At 40.2% G+C, this 19,053-nt stretch overlaps 1 protein-coding gene across 3 annotated transcripts in view; it reads right to left on the bottom strand.

Moving 5' to 3' along the window:
* The window catches only part of OCLN (occludin), a 50,231-nt gene that overhangs the window by 6,180 nt on the left and 24,998 nt on the right, over positions 1–19,053 (bottom strand). For all 3 annotated transcript variants that reach the window (XM_037530193.2, XM_037530192.2, XM_037530191.2), the window contains exons 5-6: positions 11,292–11,437; positions 1,342–1,557 (exon numbers count right to left, since the gene is read on the bottom strand). In XM_037530193.2, the coding sequence (XP_037386090.1) occupies positions 1,342–1,557; positions 11,292–11,437 (362 nt within the window). The remainder of the gene's footprint in view (positions 1–1,341; positions 1,558–11,291; positions 11,438–19,053) is intronic.

The following is a 19,053-nucleotide window of genomic DNA, read 5'->3' as shown; positions in this document are numbered from 1 at the left end:
ATTACATGATAATGGAATAAACTTTTGTTTAAGTTTTTAAAACTGGAATTTAGAGCACAAAGTATGTTTTCATCACTGCAGTAGTAGACCATAAACTGGCAGCTGGCTGTTTTCTGCTACTACCTATGGTTTTTCTCTTTTGTTTTTTGGTCTTGGTCTCATTTTCTAAGAGGAAGTAGCTTATTGTTAAGTCCTTTGATTATTAATCTAAACATTAAAATGTACATGTATTAAAATGTATCCTCACTGTAAAAATCAATAAGTAATGAATTAAACTATAAAAACATTCCTGAAATTTTTATCATTTGTATCTCTCAATATTCTTCACAGATGAAGGTGAGGCTATTAACTCATAATCCACTGAGGAAATACTCAGAATTGTTTCACAGGTCGAAGAAATTTCATTGCAACATGGAATTTCAAATTTCAGACCTAAGATACAAAATATCTTAATTTTACGGGGTGGGGAGAGGGATCAAATGATTTGCTCAAAAGACAAATAAGAATTCAGAATTCCTAAAAAGTTTCATTTTAATCTCTCATGATACAAATAGACAAATATTTTAGAGAGAAATGACTGAACAAAAAGAAAAGTTCTTGGAGAGAAAGGGGAAGTATGAGAACTACTGTTGTGAAGGGGATTTCAATCACTATATCCCTTCTCATACTTGAGAAGCAATGTCCTGACTAACTACCAATCCTACTGCACATGTTTATGGTTTTTGTCCCACTCCTTAGAATACATGGGCATCAAACGGCTACACATCACACATGAGTAGAGTTGAGATAATAAAACCACTGACACACAAAGGAACTTAACCACAATTTGGCCAGGACACTAAATTGTTATTTCAATTGCTTACAAAAATATTGCCAAAGTCTTTTAGATTAAACTTTTAAAAGAAACTGATCTCATCATGAAAGCTTAATTAAAAAAGTAAATGCCAAAGAAAAGCCATAGCATTGTCTGGGCATTTTATAATCAGTAAAACAAAATTCCTTGATACTTTTATTTATTTGAAAGACTTACCTTCAGTGACTATGGGTAAAAAGTTAGGGCACTGGTGAGGTTTACCAGACATTCTGTTGGGGGAAGCTGCGAGTGTTTTAAGCATAGTTGCAGACAAACAAATCCCTACATGCCTATTATTACCACAAAAAAGTGTTAACTAAAGGGAAAAAACAAACAACAACAACAGCAAAAACTATTGATCTCCAGCCCTGGTTGGCAAGGAATGAGATCAGATCATCAATCTAGTTTGGGAGGTAACAGCTATAAGACTTGGCTGCCCTCTGCTAGTCACCAGATGTGCAGGTGGTCAATGAGAAAGAAATTGGCACCTGATCCAGTTCTCCTCCAGCTCATCACAAGACTCGCCACCAGTTGTGTAGTCTGTCTCATAGTAGTCTTGTTCTGTTCTCCTTGACCTTCCAGCTCTTCCCTTTGTGGCAGACCTTTTTGAAGGTGTCTCAAAGTTACTGCTGCTGCTCTGCCGAGGCTGCCTGATGTCATTCACAGGTGAAGTCACTGGAAGCTCCTGAACCACTTCAGGGACCCTAATAAAACAGGGATCATTTTTCAGTGATCACTGAACACAACAGTCTTTTGCCAGCACACTCTAATCACCAATAATAGCAACAACAGCACCGAGACATCTGCACGCAGGTGCACTCAGTCAAGAAGTTCATCACCTCAACACCAAGCAGCCCACACCACTAGTTTCTGCCTTCAACCTAGCGAGAGCTCATGCCCTCTAATATGTGTAGGAGAGCCCATTTGCAAGCCTAAGTACAAGGAATCAACGATTCCAGGTTGTTAGGAAAATAATGATCATGATTCTTTTCAACAGGTTCTTCCAGTTCCATGGAATGCTGAGTGGGAAAGAGGAATGCACAGACATATCTACCTTTGGAAGCTGACTCTAAGATCTCTGCAACAATAATTTTAGACTACTATTTAGCCATTCTTTTTCCACGTCGAAATCTTTAAAAATAAATGACAAAACCTGAAGTAAAAACATTAAAATCTGAAAAAGCTAACATACATCATATAAATTAAGAATTCATTGAGAAGGGCCTCCCTGGTGGTGCAAGGGGTTAAGCACTGCACTATGAAGCAATCCACAGCCTCTGCAGCACAAGTTCAATCCCCAGCCGGCCAGGGAGCGGCCCATATGGCACAGCAGACCTCTCCTGTCTCATCCACTGCTCCCCTCAGCAGTGTATTTCAGTCAGTCTGTCTGCTCTGCTCCCCATTCTGTCTCTCAACTCTGGCCTGTACCCCAGTTCTTGTATGCATAAATAAATAAATCTTAAAGAAACAACAACAACAAAACAAATTGACTATTAAAAAGTCAAGATTTTTTTCCTTATTGCTTTCAATTTACAGAAACTATAATCTTGCACCTTACTACAAGGTTTACTCTGTTTTCTAAGTGACCCAGAACTCTTTGCTTCTGTTATAAAAGCCTTGGGTTTATATCCTATTTATCAATTTCTTCTAGACTCCCAAAACTTTGGGTAGGGGGAAATGTGTGTAATCGGGAGTGGTAGTAGTATTTGTTTCTTCTCAGTTTAATGGGGCTTTGTGTGCTATGTTGAGTCTACTTGTAGAGGAGGGAAAATGTGATTTTCTCCTGAGTCAATGATTAACAAGTTCTTAGACATTCTGCCAAAAGTGCCAGGTACTGTATTTCTTGCCTTGAGGTGACCAACAAAACCTTTAGAAGATAGAGGGTATATTTGAGGGGGTGGGGGCCTGAAGGGGAAGAAACAAAAGGGCAAAAAATATTAGAAAACAAAATATTTTAGGGCCTCCCCAGTGGCGCAGCAGGTTGAGCACAGCACTGCAGAAGCTGTCTGCAGCTTCTGCAGTGCTGGTTTGATTCCCAGCTGGCCAGAGAGATACCCACATGGTGCGGCAGACCTCTCCTGTCTCACACACTGCTCCCCTCAGCAGTGTATTTCAGTAGATCCACCTGTTCTGCTCCCCGCTCTGTCTCTGGTGAATCCTCTCACCACCCCACACCTATGGCCTGTACCCCAGTTCTTGTATGCATAAATGAATCTTTAAAAAAAATCAAAGCAGGTCTCCTGTTATGATTTTAAATGATATTAGATATTGGTATTATAAACATTTACCTTGGAAGTTTCAGTCCTCCCCTCTTCCCACACCCTTTTTTTTTATATAAGAACTGGGGTACAGGCCAGAAATGCAGGGGGTAAGAGGATCCACCAGAGACAGAGTGGGGAACAGAACAGGCAGACTGACTGAGATACACTGCTGAGGAGAACAGCGGGCGACACAGGAGAGGTCTGCCTCGCCATGTGGGTTTCTCCCTGGCTGGCCGGGGATGGAACTCATGCTGCAGAGGCTGTGGATTGCTTCATAGCACAGTGCTTAACCCCTTGAGTCACCAGGGAGGCCCTTCCCACACCCTTTAAAACACTTAAAGTAACATACTTTATATGGTGTGAAAATATTCTTAGAAAGGAGAGCATACATACATTTAAGAGTTAGGGAATGCGTGTGCTCTCAATAATCTTCAAACCCACTTTTTAGATACAAGTCCTAATAGTTCAAAATCCATGCAGGAAGGTAAGGTGAGCAGTAAGAAAAGGTAAGCAGTAAGGTATTTCCTAATGCTCTACCCACCAGGAGCCCTTCACTCAGTAAGCATCCTCAGTCCCAACAACTAAGTGTCTCTGGTCCAAAAGTTTGTCCTTTTGTAGCTTTTGAATTCCTTTTAAATTCTTTACTCACTTGTTTTATTCTCACATATATCTCCTCCCATCCTTTTGCCATCCTTACCTTGCCTCTCAGTGTAATTATTGTGCACTGCCTTCTGCCCTGTTAGATTGCAGTCTCTGTGAGAGCATGGACATAGTATTCCCAAGGGCACCTGGCCTACAATTGTGTGCATGGCAGGTGTTCATAATTACAGAATTGAAAAACACATCCACAAGAAACCTCTTCTCTGATGACACACAGTTATCAGTGGGAGAAGAATAACAATGCATCCTCAGTGACCAGCATCAGCCTCAGTAACGAGCAACATGGTGCTCGTCATGCACATGGTATTTTAGAACTGCCACCATTATTGGGGGGCATATATCCAAACCTTGCCATCAGAGAATTCCATCTTTCTAGCCTTGGAGATGGCAATGATCCAAAAAGGGCCAATCAGAATCCTTATAAGCTTTGATAAAGGAAATTTCATTGTCTGAGTCCTCAACTAGAAAATCAATTAAGTTTGGGGAATGTGGATCAACATCCTGTTACAACAGAAGCTGTACTGAGAATGAAACCAACAGGGCAACAAGAGCACTAATCTCTTCTGTGTAATCGTATGATGCCATGGCTGAAGCTGGAACCCACCCACCCTGGGCCCTTATGTGAACCAGAGAATTACTACAACTTGCATAGAAGTCCTAACAGATCATCCTATCAGACCAAACAATGGTCTCATTTGGCAATCTAAGATGTTAACCTTCCTGGAAAGTTCTGTATGGTATAAACATTCAACTTCCTTCATTTATAAATGTGATTAGACTGTAGGTAATGTACCTAATAGGGGTCTCCCAAGTTCATCTAGAAAGGGTTGAGAATCAACCATCTTCAACTCAATTCTAACTGCCTTCAGGTTCTAAGGTTTAGGGCATTATGATAAGCAAAGGAGCCACACATGAGCATAATTACCATATTCCACATATAAGAATGCCAGTAACAGGCTACACAAACAGATGGTGATAGGCATTGAAGGGGAGAAGAATGGGTTGCATCCATATTGCCACTTTGACATGTGGAATGTTTTGAGCAAAAAGATGAAGTTCTCCCTTGTCTTACGTTTTGAGTGACTTTATGACCAGTGAGAATATTCTCTGTGGTCTCTGCCAGCCGAAAGATGCATGTACCGGTAGGCATGTGGCAAATGACCAAACTGGCTGTGGATCTGAGCTTAGGAACTTTAGAGGCAGCCTATTTTGTTCAAAAGAGGAGGTGGGGAAACACTTGATTCCCTGTGTTTTGGAACAACTGTGAAAAATAACATGGCCTGGTAGAGTTTATCCCCGGTTCTAACTCTGTAAGTGAACTTTGTGGATCTTATCAGAACTGCGTATTTTGTACTCTGTGGGGGTGCCTCTTACACCTATAATTAATCCATGAAATTGATTATAGGTTTGAACCATTATTAATAGTAATTTAAGATCCTACTTGTCAGTAGCCAAACAATGGATCCTAATTGACTGTATTTGAAAGAAAAAAGTTTCTAGAGTGCTCATCTAAAACTGTCTTATTAATACCTATGGGAAGATAAAAAGAAAAGAGCCTTAGGGATTCCTTTAACCAGATGACATTACAAAGTCCTTTTACCTCTGCATTCTTCAGAAGATCCTATCAAATTTAGAGAAGAGTTGGAAGGATGTATGGACATTTACATCCTCATTCACAGCGCCCTGACTGGCTGCTAAGGGGTGTTTTTCCCACTGGTGATTACATTGTAGTTAATAGACAAGTCAGGCCGTCAGGCCTCCTGAGGGAAATCCAGAGAAAAGTCAAAATTTTGCCCAGGGCCTTCCATGGAAATTATCAGGAAATGGCTCAGCTGGAAGCAGATGTTCACTGGCTGATACTAAGCAATAGGAGAGATTTTTTCCCCCCCAAGGTGAATTGGACTAAGGTTAAAAGCTGCACCCAAAAGAGGGCAAATATCTGAAGGCCTTTGTTAACCACTTTATTCACACTTTTTATTTGAAGTCATACTACATTAAAACCTGAAGTTCTAGGACCTCCCTAGTGGTGCAAGGGGTTAAGACGCAACCTATGAAGCAATCCCCTGCCACTGCAGTATGAGCTCCATCCCCAGCCAGGGAGGTGACCCACAGGGCACAGCAGACCTCTCTAGACCTCTCCAGTCTTCCCCCCACCCCACCGCTGCTCCCCTCAGCAGTGTATTTCTGTCAATCTGCCGGTTCTGTTCCCCACTCTGTCTCTGGTGAATCCTCTCTCTCTCTCACACACACACATACACCCGCATCTCTGGCCTGTACCCCAGTTTTTGTATGCATAAATAAATAAGCCTTTTAAAAAAATCACAACAGGATTCACTGATTAGATAAAAGCTAGAACTTCAAAAAAGTGTTGTGATGGAGAAAAAAAGAATACACATCATTATCTTGATTCTTTCTGCTTTGGAATTTATATTAATTCCTCTTGGGCTTTTCCTTTAAAAAAAAAAAAAACCAACCTGAAGTTCCAGAATATAGGAATCTTTTTTTAAAAAAAAGATTTATTTTATATATTTATGCATACAAGAGCTGAGGTGTAGGCCAGAGGTGCGGGGGAAGGGGGAGGAAGGGTGGAAGGTTTCACCAGAGAGAGTGGGGAGCAGAAGAGGCAGACTGACTGAAATACACTGCTGAGGGGAGCAGCAGGTAAAACAGGAGAGGTCTACTGTGCCATATGGGTTAGCTTCCTGGCCAGGATCAATGCTGCAATGGCTGCCCACAGCTTCATAGTGCTGAAACTTAATGCCTTGTGCCACCAGGCAGGCCCAGATTATAGGGTGCTTTTGGTTTTCATCTAAATTGAAAATCTTTTCCCTGAAGCAAACTAAAGAAAACGTAGCTGGGTGGGCAGATTAGCACTTCTGATTTTCAGACTACAACCCAATTCTTTGAGAAATTAAAAATAACTTTCATCTTACAAATATTTGCAAAACCAGTAATGCAAGTCAAAGTTCATCTATGTTTACCACAGCAAAACCTTCCTTTTCATCTCAAAATGCTTGCAGGTACTGTAAAATATCTGGCCTTGGGAAGCAAGAGTGCTTCTTGGAGGAATTTCATATTTTCTCTGAGCCTTTGGGATATGAATTTTCTAAGATCTAAGAGTCATTCTTTGAAATGCAAACTTTAGAGGGCCTCCCTGGTGGCGCAGTGGTTGAGCGCTGGGTCGTGAAGCTGCCCGCAGCCTCTGCAGCGCTGGTTCGATCCCTGGCCACCTACGAGGGTCCCACATGGTGCGCAGACCTCTCCTGCCGCCCACTGCTCCCCTCAGCAGTGTACTTCATCATTCTGCCTGTTCTGTTCCCTGCTCTGGCTCTGGTGAATTCTCTCACCCTCCCGTGCTTTTGACTGTACCCAGTGCTTGTATAAATAAATAAATAAATCTTTAAAAAAAAATGCAAACTTTAGAGAGAGATGATTCTTATCAAGAGAAAAAAAAGAGTTTGAATTCAACTGTTCTTTTCAAACTAGAGAGTATTATATTTTACCTGACTCATGGCTACAATTTTAGAATGAAAGCTATAAGGTCTCTGCATCTGTCTGTATATGTGTGTGTGTCTATATAAGTTGATATTTCTCTACCTCCAGATGATTTTGCTAAAATTAATTTGGCAAAGAGGTCTATTTAATTGAATTATAGATAAGTGCTTATATAAAGTATTTCTAAATCTCAGAAATATCTATTAGAAATTAATCCCAAATTTTTTTCAAGTTCATGTGATCTAGGATAATTTTCAGTAAATAAAAGTCAATTTAATTAATATAGGCATATCTTTAGAGTTATCACCATTAAATATTAGTACTTATATTTTACCTATGTTTACTAAAAGTAAAATATTATTAAAATATTATTAAAAGCTCATATTATCTGTAATAAAATTTGTTAGCAAGAAGAGTAACTTGAAATGATGCCTACCGTAATTGTTAAGAAATAAATAAATGTAACTGGAGTAAGAATCTTTAAAGGACTTTACCACAATGGTTGTTTTAGGTTATGTCTAGTGTACTTAAAGTTTCCAAAACCTCTATAGCAGGCCTCCCTGGTGGTGCAAGGGGTTAAGCACCGCACTATGAAGCAATCTGCAGCATGAGTTCCATCCCCAGGCGGCCAGGGAAGTCCTAAGCCCCTACCCCATTCTGTACCTCAGGATAGCACATAATCTTCAACTGCTCAATTTGCCAATCTTTGGACCCATGGTACATACATAAGTAAATTTTACTTTCTCCTGTTAATCTTTTTTTTTTAATTTTTTTTACATCATTGCTCATTTTTAAACAATATTTACTTCCCCCCCCCACTCTCTCAGGTATAGTCCCCATAGAATTTCCTTCACCAAGGCACCCCTGCACCATTACCTCAGTCCCCTGTGCTTCTCCCTCCCTCCCTCTGATCCTTCTCCCTCCTCCTCCCCTGCAGGATGTCTCTGATTTATAATTGTCTGTTTCTGCTTTGTTGTGTTTTGTATTGTTATCATTTTTTTACACTGATGTCTTATTTGGTTCCCCTATATTCCTGCTATAAGTGAAACCATCTGATATTTTCCCTTTTCCTTCTGATTTATTTCACTGAGCATAATTCCTTTCTAGCTCCATCCATGTTGCTGTGAATGGCATGAGTTTATCTTTTTTGATTGCTGAATAATATTCCAGTGTGTGTGTGTGTGTGTGTGTGTGTGTATATATATATATATATATATATATATATATATATATACCTTTACCACATCTTCTTGATCTAGTCATCTATTTTTGGGCATTTGGGTTGTTTCCAGGTTTTACTTATTGTAAAGAGTGCTGCAATAAACATATCTCCTGTTAATCTGTCTTATGTCAATTTAATTTTTAGGCCAGTCAAAGAACCCAAAAAGGAAGCAGGGAAAATTTTCTGCCCATGCAGCATGAAAACAGTGGTGGGAGTGGAGGGAGCAGGGTAGAGGATATCAATGGAGAAAGGGAACAAGAGGACTTTCTGGAATACTTGAAATGTCTCTCTGTTGGTACGGTGATGTGACTTCAGTTTCACATGTGAAAATCCATCAAGTTGTACATCAAGATTCATGCTCTGTACTGAATATATGTTATGTTTTTTGGGGGGAAATCATAGTATTGAGGGACTTCATCCTTAATGTGGTCTTTACACAATGTTTCCCATCTAATTCCTTTTTTATCCACTACATCCACAAAGAGAGGTGCTTCTGAGTTACTAAGCACATTCAAGCAAAGACAGGGTATGACTTAATGTGCTTCCCTACCCCATCCAGGTGGATGTCCTCTGAATCCTCCATAGCACTCAGTACTCTGCTATGGACAGCTCTTGACAATTTCTATTACTCCCCAAAGGCTGCAAATTCCTTCTATTACTACCATACACATCAGGCTGTGTGAGAGATAATGTCACATTTGTATTTTTTAGCACCATCCCTCTTCCCTTTCTTTGGGGATCTAAAACTAAGCATCACATTTGCATTTTCCAGGTATTCATAAGTTTTGCAGTGTAGGTTGGGAGTGTCAACTGGTACAACCCTTAAGGAGCACAATTTGATTACACTGTCAGAAAAATAAGTAATTTTGTTAGCCCAGCAATTCTGCTTCTAATATTTTTCTTCAGGTACATTCATATATGCACAAGCTGATAAATGTGTAAGGTGAGTCCCTGCAGTGATGGTCATACCAAAACACTGGGGGAAAGTATATATCATATGGAATTAACAAAAAAATTATAGTTTACCTATTTGACAGTTTTACTATAAAATTCTAAGATATATTATTAATAATGCTAGTATTATTTAAAGGAAATAATCAGTATACATATTTAGCTAGGATATTTACTAGAATATAAAAGAAACTGGTAATACTAGCTGCCTCTAGGGAGAGGAACCAGGCAGATGGGGACAAAAGGTAGATTTTATCCCTTTTAAATTTTACATATATTTTACAAAATATGGCTATATTGGCCTATTCAAGAATAAATAAGATTTTAAGTTTCCCAAATGAATTTGTGGAAATAATTTCATTTGCATGTAATGGGATGACAAAATGTGGAAATGCCCGTAGCCACTCGGCCTTAAAATTTAGAAGCATACCTATATTACATTGTGCATCATAGATATTTATTTTGTATGTGTAAAATAGTCAAACAAATCATAGCTTAAAACTTTTAGGATTCTATTCCTTTTAATAGAAACATCTCTATTCCACTGTATGCTTTCATACTAACAGCTCAACTACTATGGGTTCCCCCACCAAATCCAAAGAGAATAGGGAAAATATTCTTCTTCCAAATCTTTCAAAATTGAAATCAACATCAAAGTGGATTCTGAAGACCAAAACAAAATATAGGGAGGGTATGGCCGACTGCCATTCTGCTTCCAAATTCCATTCCAGGGTAATAATAAAGTCTACTGTCTTCAAACTCATTCTGTAATTACCTCTGCTGCTGTGTCATCTTACAGAGTTCAAGGCCCAAATTGCTATTTGCTTAGAGTGGGTCTATATAACTCAGCTCACTAAATGGGGGCATGAAGTTGGAGCTAAAACTTTGAAGCAACAATAAGCTTTTGAGCAGATATACCTTTAACTTAGAACAATCAGACTAGCTGTAAAGCTTTTTTTTTTCCTTGCTGATCTACAAAGGAATTTGGAGTTCTAGAATACATATGAGGTAAACAGTATACACCATATGTATTGGCTCCATTATACCCTCTCGTGTGTGTATATATGCATAATATATAGGAGCACTAATTTATCATCTTTAGGGAAAAATTATATTCAAGTCCTTATTAGTATCCCTAACATAACTTTTTTCTCACTAGTCATTATATTAAATTAGGCTTTAGGACAAACTAAAACCACAATGAAGATAACATTTCAATAACAATAATGGCACCTACTCTACTCGGAAACTCACTTGGGTTTTTTACTATATATAAAACAAAACAGAGGGACTTTGAGTTTCAATCCCACAGCAATATAGAGGATCTAGCACAGCAAAGGAAATCTCAGAATTCCTGAATTCAAATGAAGTCTCCTTGTTAAATACAAACATGTGGATAGAGGATAATCAACAAGTAATCTCTTCATCCTTCTAGTGAAGCCTTATAATTACAAGCAAAAGGAAAGCTGAGAGTTGTACTCATCTCTTCTGTCAATCACTACCACCCTTTCATCTTCACCTAAACTTCAAACCCAAAAAATAGTATAGAGATCCACATTCCTAGAGAGAAAGAACCCAATCTACCCTTTCTCTATTAAATCAACATGAGAACAGAATCATTTTCAGTTTAGAAGGGAAAGGCCTCATTAACTCACAGACCCACCCTACTCCATCTTACAAGTAGCCCTAGGCCACCAGCTCAACACAAAGATCAATTAGTCTGTCTCCAGGCTTTATACAAACTTGGATTTTTTTTAAAGGAGTATGACACAAAATAGCGACTAATTTATAAACATGTGCAAATAATTCTTTTATAATCTCATTCTATCAGAAGGAAGATGCTACTTACGGTGTTGATTTATAGGAAGACTCTGGATACAACTGCTTGTCATTCATTTTGCCATTGACAGAGTATGCAAAAGAACCGTCCACTCTTTCCACATAGTCAGATGGGGGAGGAGGCATGTCTTGAGTGCCTGCAGACACGTTTTTAATCTACAGAAACAGCCCCAAGAGACATAGTTATTATTTAGTCTTTTAATTAAAGGAAGTAGAAATGGGGGGTGGGGGGAAATAAAAATAAAATTATCATCTAATATTATTGGGTTCATTAAATACTTGTTCATTAAATTAACTAATTAAATTAACTTGTAATGATTGCCTTGTTATTGGTGTTTTTACAAACACAAACAGTACTACTGTTAGCTTAGCAGGTCAAGAATGTACTACAAAGAAGAAAAACATCCCAATCACCTGATTCTCATTGTGACATGATCAAGTGGTAACTGCTCCACTGCTATAGAAGACTATTGTCATTTTATCTATGCTAGGTCTGTGTTAGAGCAAGAATTTTCATTTCTAATAAGGTCTAAAGTAATGCCTTTGCTGCTGCCTGGGCATCACACTTGGAAAACCATTAACGTAGGACAAGGGACACTGTCTCTTCTAAATCCATTCACCTAAATAGGGAATATTAAAGCCAGAGATTAAGAAGTTCACACAGATTCTGTCATATTTCTTTAGTAAGAGATTTATTCTCCCTTAATGTACATTCTCAGTGGCTCTATTAATAACATACACAGCATAATCACATCACTGTCTTTGCTTACTCTTTACCATCTCTTCTTATTTCTTTCTTACGTGTAAGTGAATTTGTCCTAGGATATTACAAGCACTAGAGACTAGATCTTGTTAACAGGAAAGGTCTCCCACAGAACCTTTGGGAAAAAGTTTTCCGAGCGTGGTGGAAAACCCATTAGACAGCAGCATACCAATTGGATTCCAAATATTACCTGTTAGATTTCATATAGTATAACCAAAAACTTTAAAATTTCACCCAAAAACTTTTAAATTAGTACCTAATAATTAATAATTTTTAAAATCGATTTTTAAAAAAACAACTGCTAAACCCAAACAAGTCACAGAGTTGTTTCAAAATAAAGAACAGAAACAATGTATAGAAAAATGTCAAAATAACCCCATAAGTTTTTTACTGTGAAAAAGAAAAACTTTGGGGGGGGTCTCCCTGGGGGAACAGGGGTTAAAGACAGCACTATCTAGCTATCATGAGCCACTGCAACATGATTCAAGGGAGCTGACCCACATGGTTTAGCAGACCTCTCCTGTCTCGGCCACTGCTCCCCTCCGTGTATTTCAGTAAAATCTGCCTGTTCTGCTCCCCGTTCTGTCTCTGGTGAATCCTCTCACCCCCCAGTACCTCTGGCCTACACCCCAGTTCTTGTGCACATAAATAAGTAAATCTTTAAAAAAATAAAAAAAGAGAAACTTTTTGAAAACAGAGGGTGGTACTGCCTTTAGCATGCTGGTGAGAAAAATGGCATCGGGATTACCTAGGCTCACTCCAGATCTGCCGGCTTAAGTCCTACATAAAGCCTGTCTCCTCATCTTCAAGAAATAAGAAAAACCACCCCTTTTGAACAGAGTAAACAGTTATAAGATGTTGGATTCTAGAATTCAAATCATCAGAGCTAAACAAAATTTTAAATATATGACAACGACTATTGATATTTTGCTATTACAATTAGGTTCAACATCAATACCCTATTTCCCTGCCATATACACACCTTCCATCTCTAGTTTTCTGGTTGAACTTAGCATTAAAACTACTAAACTGCTTTTTCCTGATTATCAGGGCAATATCACATTCCAGAAGATATTTACGCACCCTTCAAAGCACACAGAGGTATTCTTATTATTTAATATCCCAGTGAGTCAAAAAGGAATGGAATCATTTCCTTCTGAAAGTAGAGTTTGGCAGCAACTGAGAAACCAGTGGGTGGGTTGCTAGGGAGTGTGCTCAGATCCCACCACAGGGGGGACGGGTGGGAACCATTCTTGGCTCCCACTGAATTCCTTAGGACTTGACACCATAACCAAGCTTCATAGGCAAATGCTCGGCCACGCCAAAGGCCAGTTCTTACCCTGGAGACCTCAGAAGAATTTTAAAAGACTTCCTTCTCTTAAAAACCCACTTTACAATTCCCCAGGTATTGTCTCCCCATTCGCTGTGTTAGCTTGCGGATTTTCCTACTGGAAACCAAAACCTTACCAAAAAGGTGCATGGAAGTCCTTATAGATATTTCTCACAGCCTGGAATGGAAAGTCCTTCCCCTTTTCCCAGCCCCCTAATCCTTAACTGGCTTCAAGTCCGTACTCACTACCAAGCAGTAGTAGTAAAGACAGCAGCCTCCTGGAAGCCTCCAACACAAGTCCCTGCAGGGGGAGGTACCTACCTGTCCTCCTACTTGCCCCGTACCTGTGCATACAAACCTCTCTCCAGAGCACTTACGCTGCAGAACAATTGTTTACTCACACTATAATGACTTGAGTTCATATCTCTGACTACAGTAAGCAGAGAACTGTTATTAAAACCACTGTCTGCTACTTACAATGCACCAAATATTGCACTGATAAGACCATGTAGTAGGCACAACCTCATAGTATTCACTATTATTCTCTTTCAAAAATGAGGACGCTATGGCTCAGGGAGTTAGACAGCTTTCCCAAGAATCTATACCTAATAAATGATAATGTGTGATTCAAATACAGGCCTCACTCTAAGGCATCTACTGGGATTCACCTCTCCCTGGACAGGCTCCCACCTTGCTCTTTGAGTTTCTAAAGCCCAGCCATTTCTGGACAAATCAGAGCCCAGAGTGTGCTGCATCAAGGTTACCCTATTTCTTACTGTTCTTTTTTTTTTTTTTTTAAGATTTTATTTACTCATTTATTTATTATTTATTTTATTTATTTATTTATTTATACAAGCACTGGGTACAGTCAGAAGCGCGGGAGGGTGAGAGAATTCACCAGAGCCAGAGTGGGGAGAGAGTAGGCAGAAGGACCGAAGTACACTGCTGAGGGGAGCAGCGGGCGGCAAGAAAGGTCTGCGCACCATGTGGGACCCTCCTCCGGTGGCCAGGGAGCAGCCGGGGATCGGGGATCAGGGATCTAAACAGCGCTGCAGAGGCTGCGGGTAGCTTCGCAACCCAGCGCTCAACCGCTGCACCACGGGGGAGGCCCTATTTCTTACTGTTCTATTACTATATTATGTCCAGCAAAACATCTTATCCTTGAGCTGCTCTAAGCAGATTTTCTCAGAGTCAGCAGAACAAAACTAGCCTGACTGCTGACTTCATCCTTCCTTCAGCACAGGTCTTTCATTACTGAAACCTTTTTTTATACATATGCACAAAAGAATTTGAGGCTATGCTTGCTTGGCAGCAGAAACAATGCAGAGAAAATTATTAGCATGGCCCCTACTCAGAGATGATGTGCAAATGTTTCTGTGTTTCACAGACTTGTATTTCACATACTAGCCAGCTGTGATGCCAGATTCAAAGATAAATATGAAGGCTTCTTTGTCCTTAAAAGCAGCTCAAGAGTGTAGAGGCTGTGGCAAAATATACTTGAAAAGCAAGGAGTAAGATCATTATTTTTCTTCTCATGCTTCACTTTTCCTGGCAGAAGCAAAATAGTACTTTTTCTCGTGGTACCAATACAAAGTATGTATAAACTCCTGTTTTCAAATGAATGGGGCAAGTAGGAATTGTTCAACCTGTGCGACAAGGGATTTCTGAGTTTCACTCTTGACAAGATTCCCAGTCAACCTACAAAACTATTCTGTAAAGTTCATTAAAAAAAAAAACAAGAATACTATCATAGCACTTAGAGGATACTTTTAAAGATTTAGAACTGAAGAAAAACAAGGCTTACTTCTAAACAGCAAATGGTGTACAATTTTCCTCAAGTAACTTGAGAATAGCTCTAAGAAATTACAGGCAGAAGAAAACAGAGTGAAAACACAAATTAAGGAAGATTTGTCTTCTACTAACCATTTAAGGGAAAGAAAAGTTGGAAAATCAATCTTTCTTGAAGTCTAAGGCTGGAATTGCTGCTCAAAAGCCAGAGCAGCTTTTGGCCTAAAGGGTTAAATCACAACCCCAGCCCCCAGGGCCTTGCAGTGGGAGGTGTGCAGGCAGCAATAGCCAATCCACACAGCAGACCTCAACTGCTGCTCCTAACTGTATTTATTTATACAAGAACTGGGGTACAGTCAGAGGCACGGAGGGCAAAGGAATTCACCAGAGATGCAGCGGGGGTAGAACAGGCAGATGGACCAAAGACACTTCTCAGGGGCGCAGCGGGCGAGGCAGGAGAGGTCTGCCACGTCATGTGGGTTTCTCCCTGGCCAGCCTGGGAATTAAACCAGTGCTGCAGAGGCTGCGGACAGCTTCACAGCGCGTTGCTCAACCTGCTGTGTCACCAGGGTGGCCCACAAATAAATAAATCTTTAAAAAAAATTTAAAAATGAAAGTTTCTAGTTTCACTAGAAACTACATTCAAAAAGGACAAGCACTCACACACACCATGCTTAAGAGATTAGAATAATTAACTTAGGGTGATACACAGGAATGTTACTACGGTCCATATTCCTATCAAGAACAAACCTGAATGTTTCTGAAATATCAAGATAAAATCATTTCAAAAGAGATAATAACAATGGGGAAAATTTTTATTCAAAATTTAATTATACCTATTAGAAGTGCTCTGATTATGCCACTTGTGAAAAAAATCTTCGGAACAAATAACACCTAACACTCCTTAGAGTATTAATGAAATCACCCTAAATCCCTGAGGGGTGCTCCTTCAGAGTAGCTCTCCTCCAAACACCTGTCCTCATTGTTCCTTCCCCACCTGGGGCCATGTGGGGCACACCATCATGCTTACAACTACTGCCAATGAGCAGCCTCCCCACCCTGACCTAACTCCTTGAAGTGGAGATGGAATAAAAGGTCAAGATTTTAGGTCATTTTGAAAGAAAATCTTCTCTCACCCGAAAAAGTAGTTTGTACAAAACATTTCTCTCCACTCAAATAAATCTCATGTCACCTGGAGTTAGCACAACCAAAAAGGAGCAAGAACAGCCATTCCCCAACTTTCTCTTGGGCCTGTCTTCATTCACATGATGCCAGAAAGTCAGGCTAGACCTGCATCCAGCTAGCTTACCAATGTGACAAAAGCCATCTGTCTGCCTCTCAGAACCGAAGGGAAGTCCACCAGTGAGTATCTTTATTCACCTGCCAGGAAAAACTTAACCTTTTTATTGCCTTACCACCACCTGAGGAGATAGGATTTTCAGATGAGGAAACAAAGTCTCTCAGGTTAAATCAATTTACCTAAGGTCACAGAGAAAGACATGGGAAAGTGGGGATTTGAACCCTAGTCCACCTGAATCCAAAGTCCAGCTGTTTCTGGCATAATTGCCACTTCAGTAATTTAAACACAGCTTGTCTCTGGACAGACTCTTCCCGGTAACAATAGGAACTATTCTCATAGGGTGCACCACACCCTAGTGAGACACAAAGTGAAAAGTTTTATTTGCCTATTAGATTCACATTTGCAGAACAGCTCTGGACCCTAAATTACTACGAATGTGTGCTTCAGTCACCAGCTACCTTTGCTGAGGTCAGAGTGTAGGGACACCACCTTCAAAAGGGAAATATAAGAGTTTTTCCTGCTTGGTAATTAAAGAACTTCAGCAGAAGTCAGGGGAGGAGCACCTTAATCTCAAAGTACCATCTCCAGTTTTACAACCTGAGGTCCACCTTCCAGAGCCATGTGCCCTTGCGCTACTAGTTCTCAGAGCAGTAAGTGGTCCGACTCGTTTTTCCTGTTTTCTGATATTTTACACCCACAGATGTTCCCCCAACAAGAGTCTCAAAATTGCCTCTGGAAAGTTCCTCCAGATTTTTTTTTTTTTTTTTTTGCCACCCTTGGTCACTGAAAAGTAGATACTCCCAAAAGAACAAATCCCACACATGAAGGGCCAGGTTTGAGTTAGCGATCACAATGTCCCCTACCCAAATGCATGGTGCCCACAGGGAAATAATAACAGATACCAGCAAAGACGAATTCTGAAACTCCTAGGAGTCGAGGAGTTACGAAGGCCTTTGGGAGGGCTGAGAAACCTTAAACCGCAGTTAGTGTGAACCTCAGCAACACTCTTGTTCACGGCCCCGTTCTAGGAGGGAAACCCTGACACTGCATTACAATTCTCAAGCAGCTTACACCAGCACTTTTCAAGTGTCCAGCAAGGCATAGAACACCTTGATTGGCACAGCAAATCACCCTCTAGGGTTCCAAATCCTTGGGTTTATTCTAGTACTCTGTACAACTTCATCATTTTCTAAGTATACCTTATGAGAAGTCATTCAAATGCTCACTGGGTTTCTCAGCATTAACAGATGCAGCTTGGCTTTGCAATGGTCCTCAAAGCTGGTTCCCAGACCAGCAACAGCATCATCTGGGAATTTATTAGAAATTTATCAGGCCCCATTCCAGAGCTCCCAAGTGCCTGGGGATGGGGTCCAGCAAGCTGTTTAAACCAGGTGATTCTCACAGCTTGAAACCCATTGATGGAGGACATTTTCCTCCATGCACAAACAACTGCCCTGTTTAGACCTTCCGTTATACCTACAGTTAATTTAACATTAACTCGATTTAGTATTGGAAATTCAGGATTTCTGCTTTCAGAGGGTCACAAGGACACTCACCAGCTCTAGTACACGCTCTATCTCACCTTCCGTTACAATTCTGAAAACTGGCTCACCTGGCCTGCAGGCCCACCTGTTCATTCACAGCAGTGCTGGAACACACAGGACCTCTGTACTCCACACTGGTCAGTTCTAAGTCTGTAGATAGACAGGGCACCTCCACTGTCATTCCATTTTGTGCTAGCTAAGCTCACAGATAACAGTGAAATCTTCCCCCACATGAAAGCCTACTATACCAATAAGCAGTAGGTGGCCCACGGGTCTGCTTTTACAGTTGAAGAATGCATGTACTGATTAAAAAAAAAAAAAAAAAAAAAACAGTCAAGCTTCTTCAGACATCTACTGCTGATTACCAACATTGCCCTGCCCCAGCTACCCGTCCCGCGCATACCTGTGCCCCACTCTCATGCGTGCTACGCGATGATATGTGGCTCATCTACACCCTTCAGAAAAACATTTGTTTTTATCTCAACTGGTAGCAGGCTTATAAGAGGAAGATTAAGTTAAACTGCCACCAACAATCAACGTATTCACAGTTTGGGTTCCCACATCCAACCTTCCTTATTTAAGCACATCACTGTGAATACTAACCGTCATTACACCAGCACAGAATGTCTTTTGTGCAGGTCCTGACTAAGCCCTTAACAGCATCAGCATATCTGAGAGGGAACTTTTATTTTTTCCCTTCACACATGAGGAACCTATTACATGAACAGACAAAACCACCTTGGGGCAAAGTGATTCTCTTCATCACAGTCCAAAGAAACCAAAGGCTAGCTAAGGCTTACCACTAAGGAGACAGTCAAAGCTGCACTCTCAGGACTTCCTTCCTCCCTTCTCTACACCCACCAGCTTATCTCGTAGTCTTCTACCTTGATAGTGAATGCTGGGAATGATGCTGCAGAAATGTTGCATTGTAATATCAGAAACTTAGAAAATTCTAGAAATAAGCAACCTAAATAGCAAACTTAGCTTTTAGATTTAAGTACTTTCTACTTAAAAATAAGATCTTATTTAGTAGATTTCATTTACTGG

Source organism: Talpa occidentalis, unplaced genomic scaffold (assembly GCF_014898055.3).
Source record: "Talpa occidentalis isolate TD23 unplaced genomic scaffold, MPIMG_talOcc4v2.1 talOcc4.6, whole genome shotgun sequence".
Lineage (NCBI taxonomy): Eukaryota > Metazoa > Chordata > Mammalia > Eulipotyphla > Talpidae > Talpa > Talpa occidentalis.
This window is presented reverse-complemented; position numbering and strand designations above follow the sequence as displayed.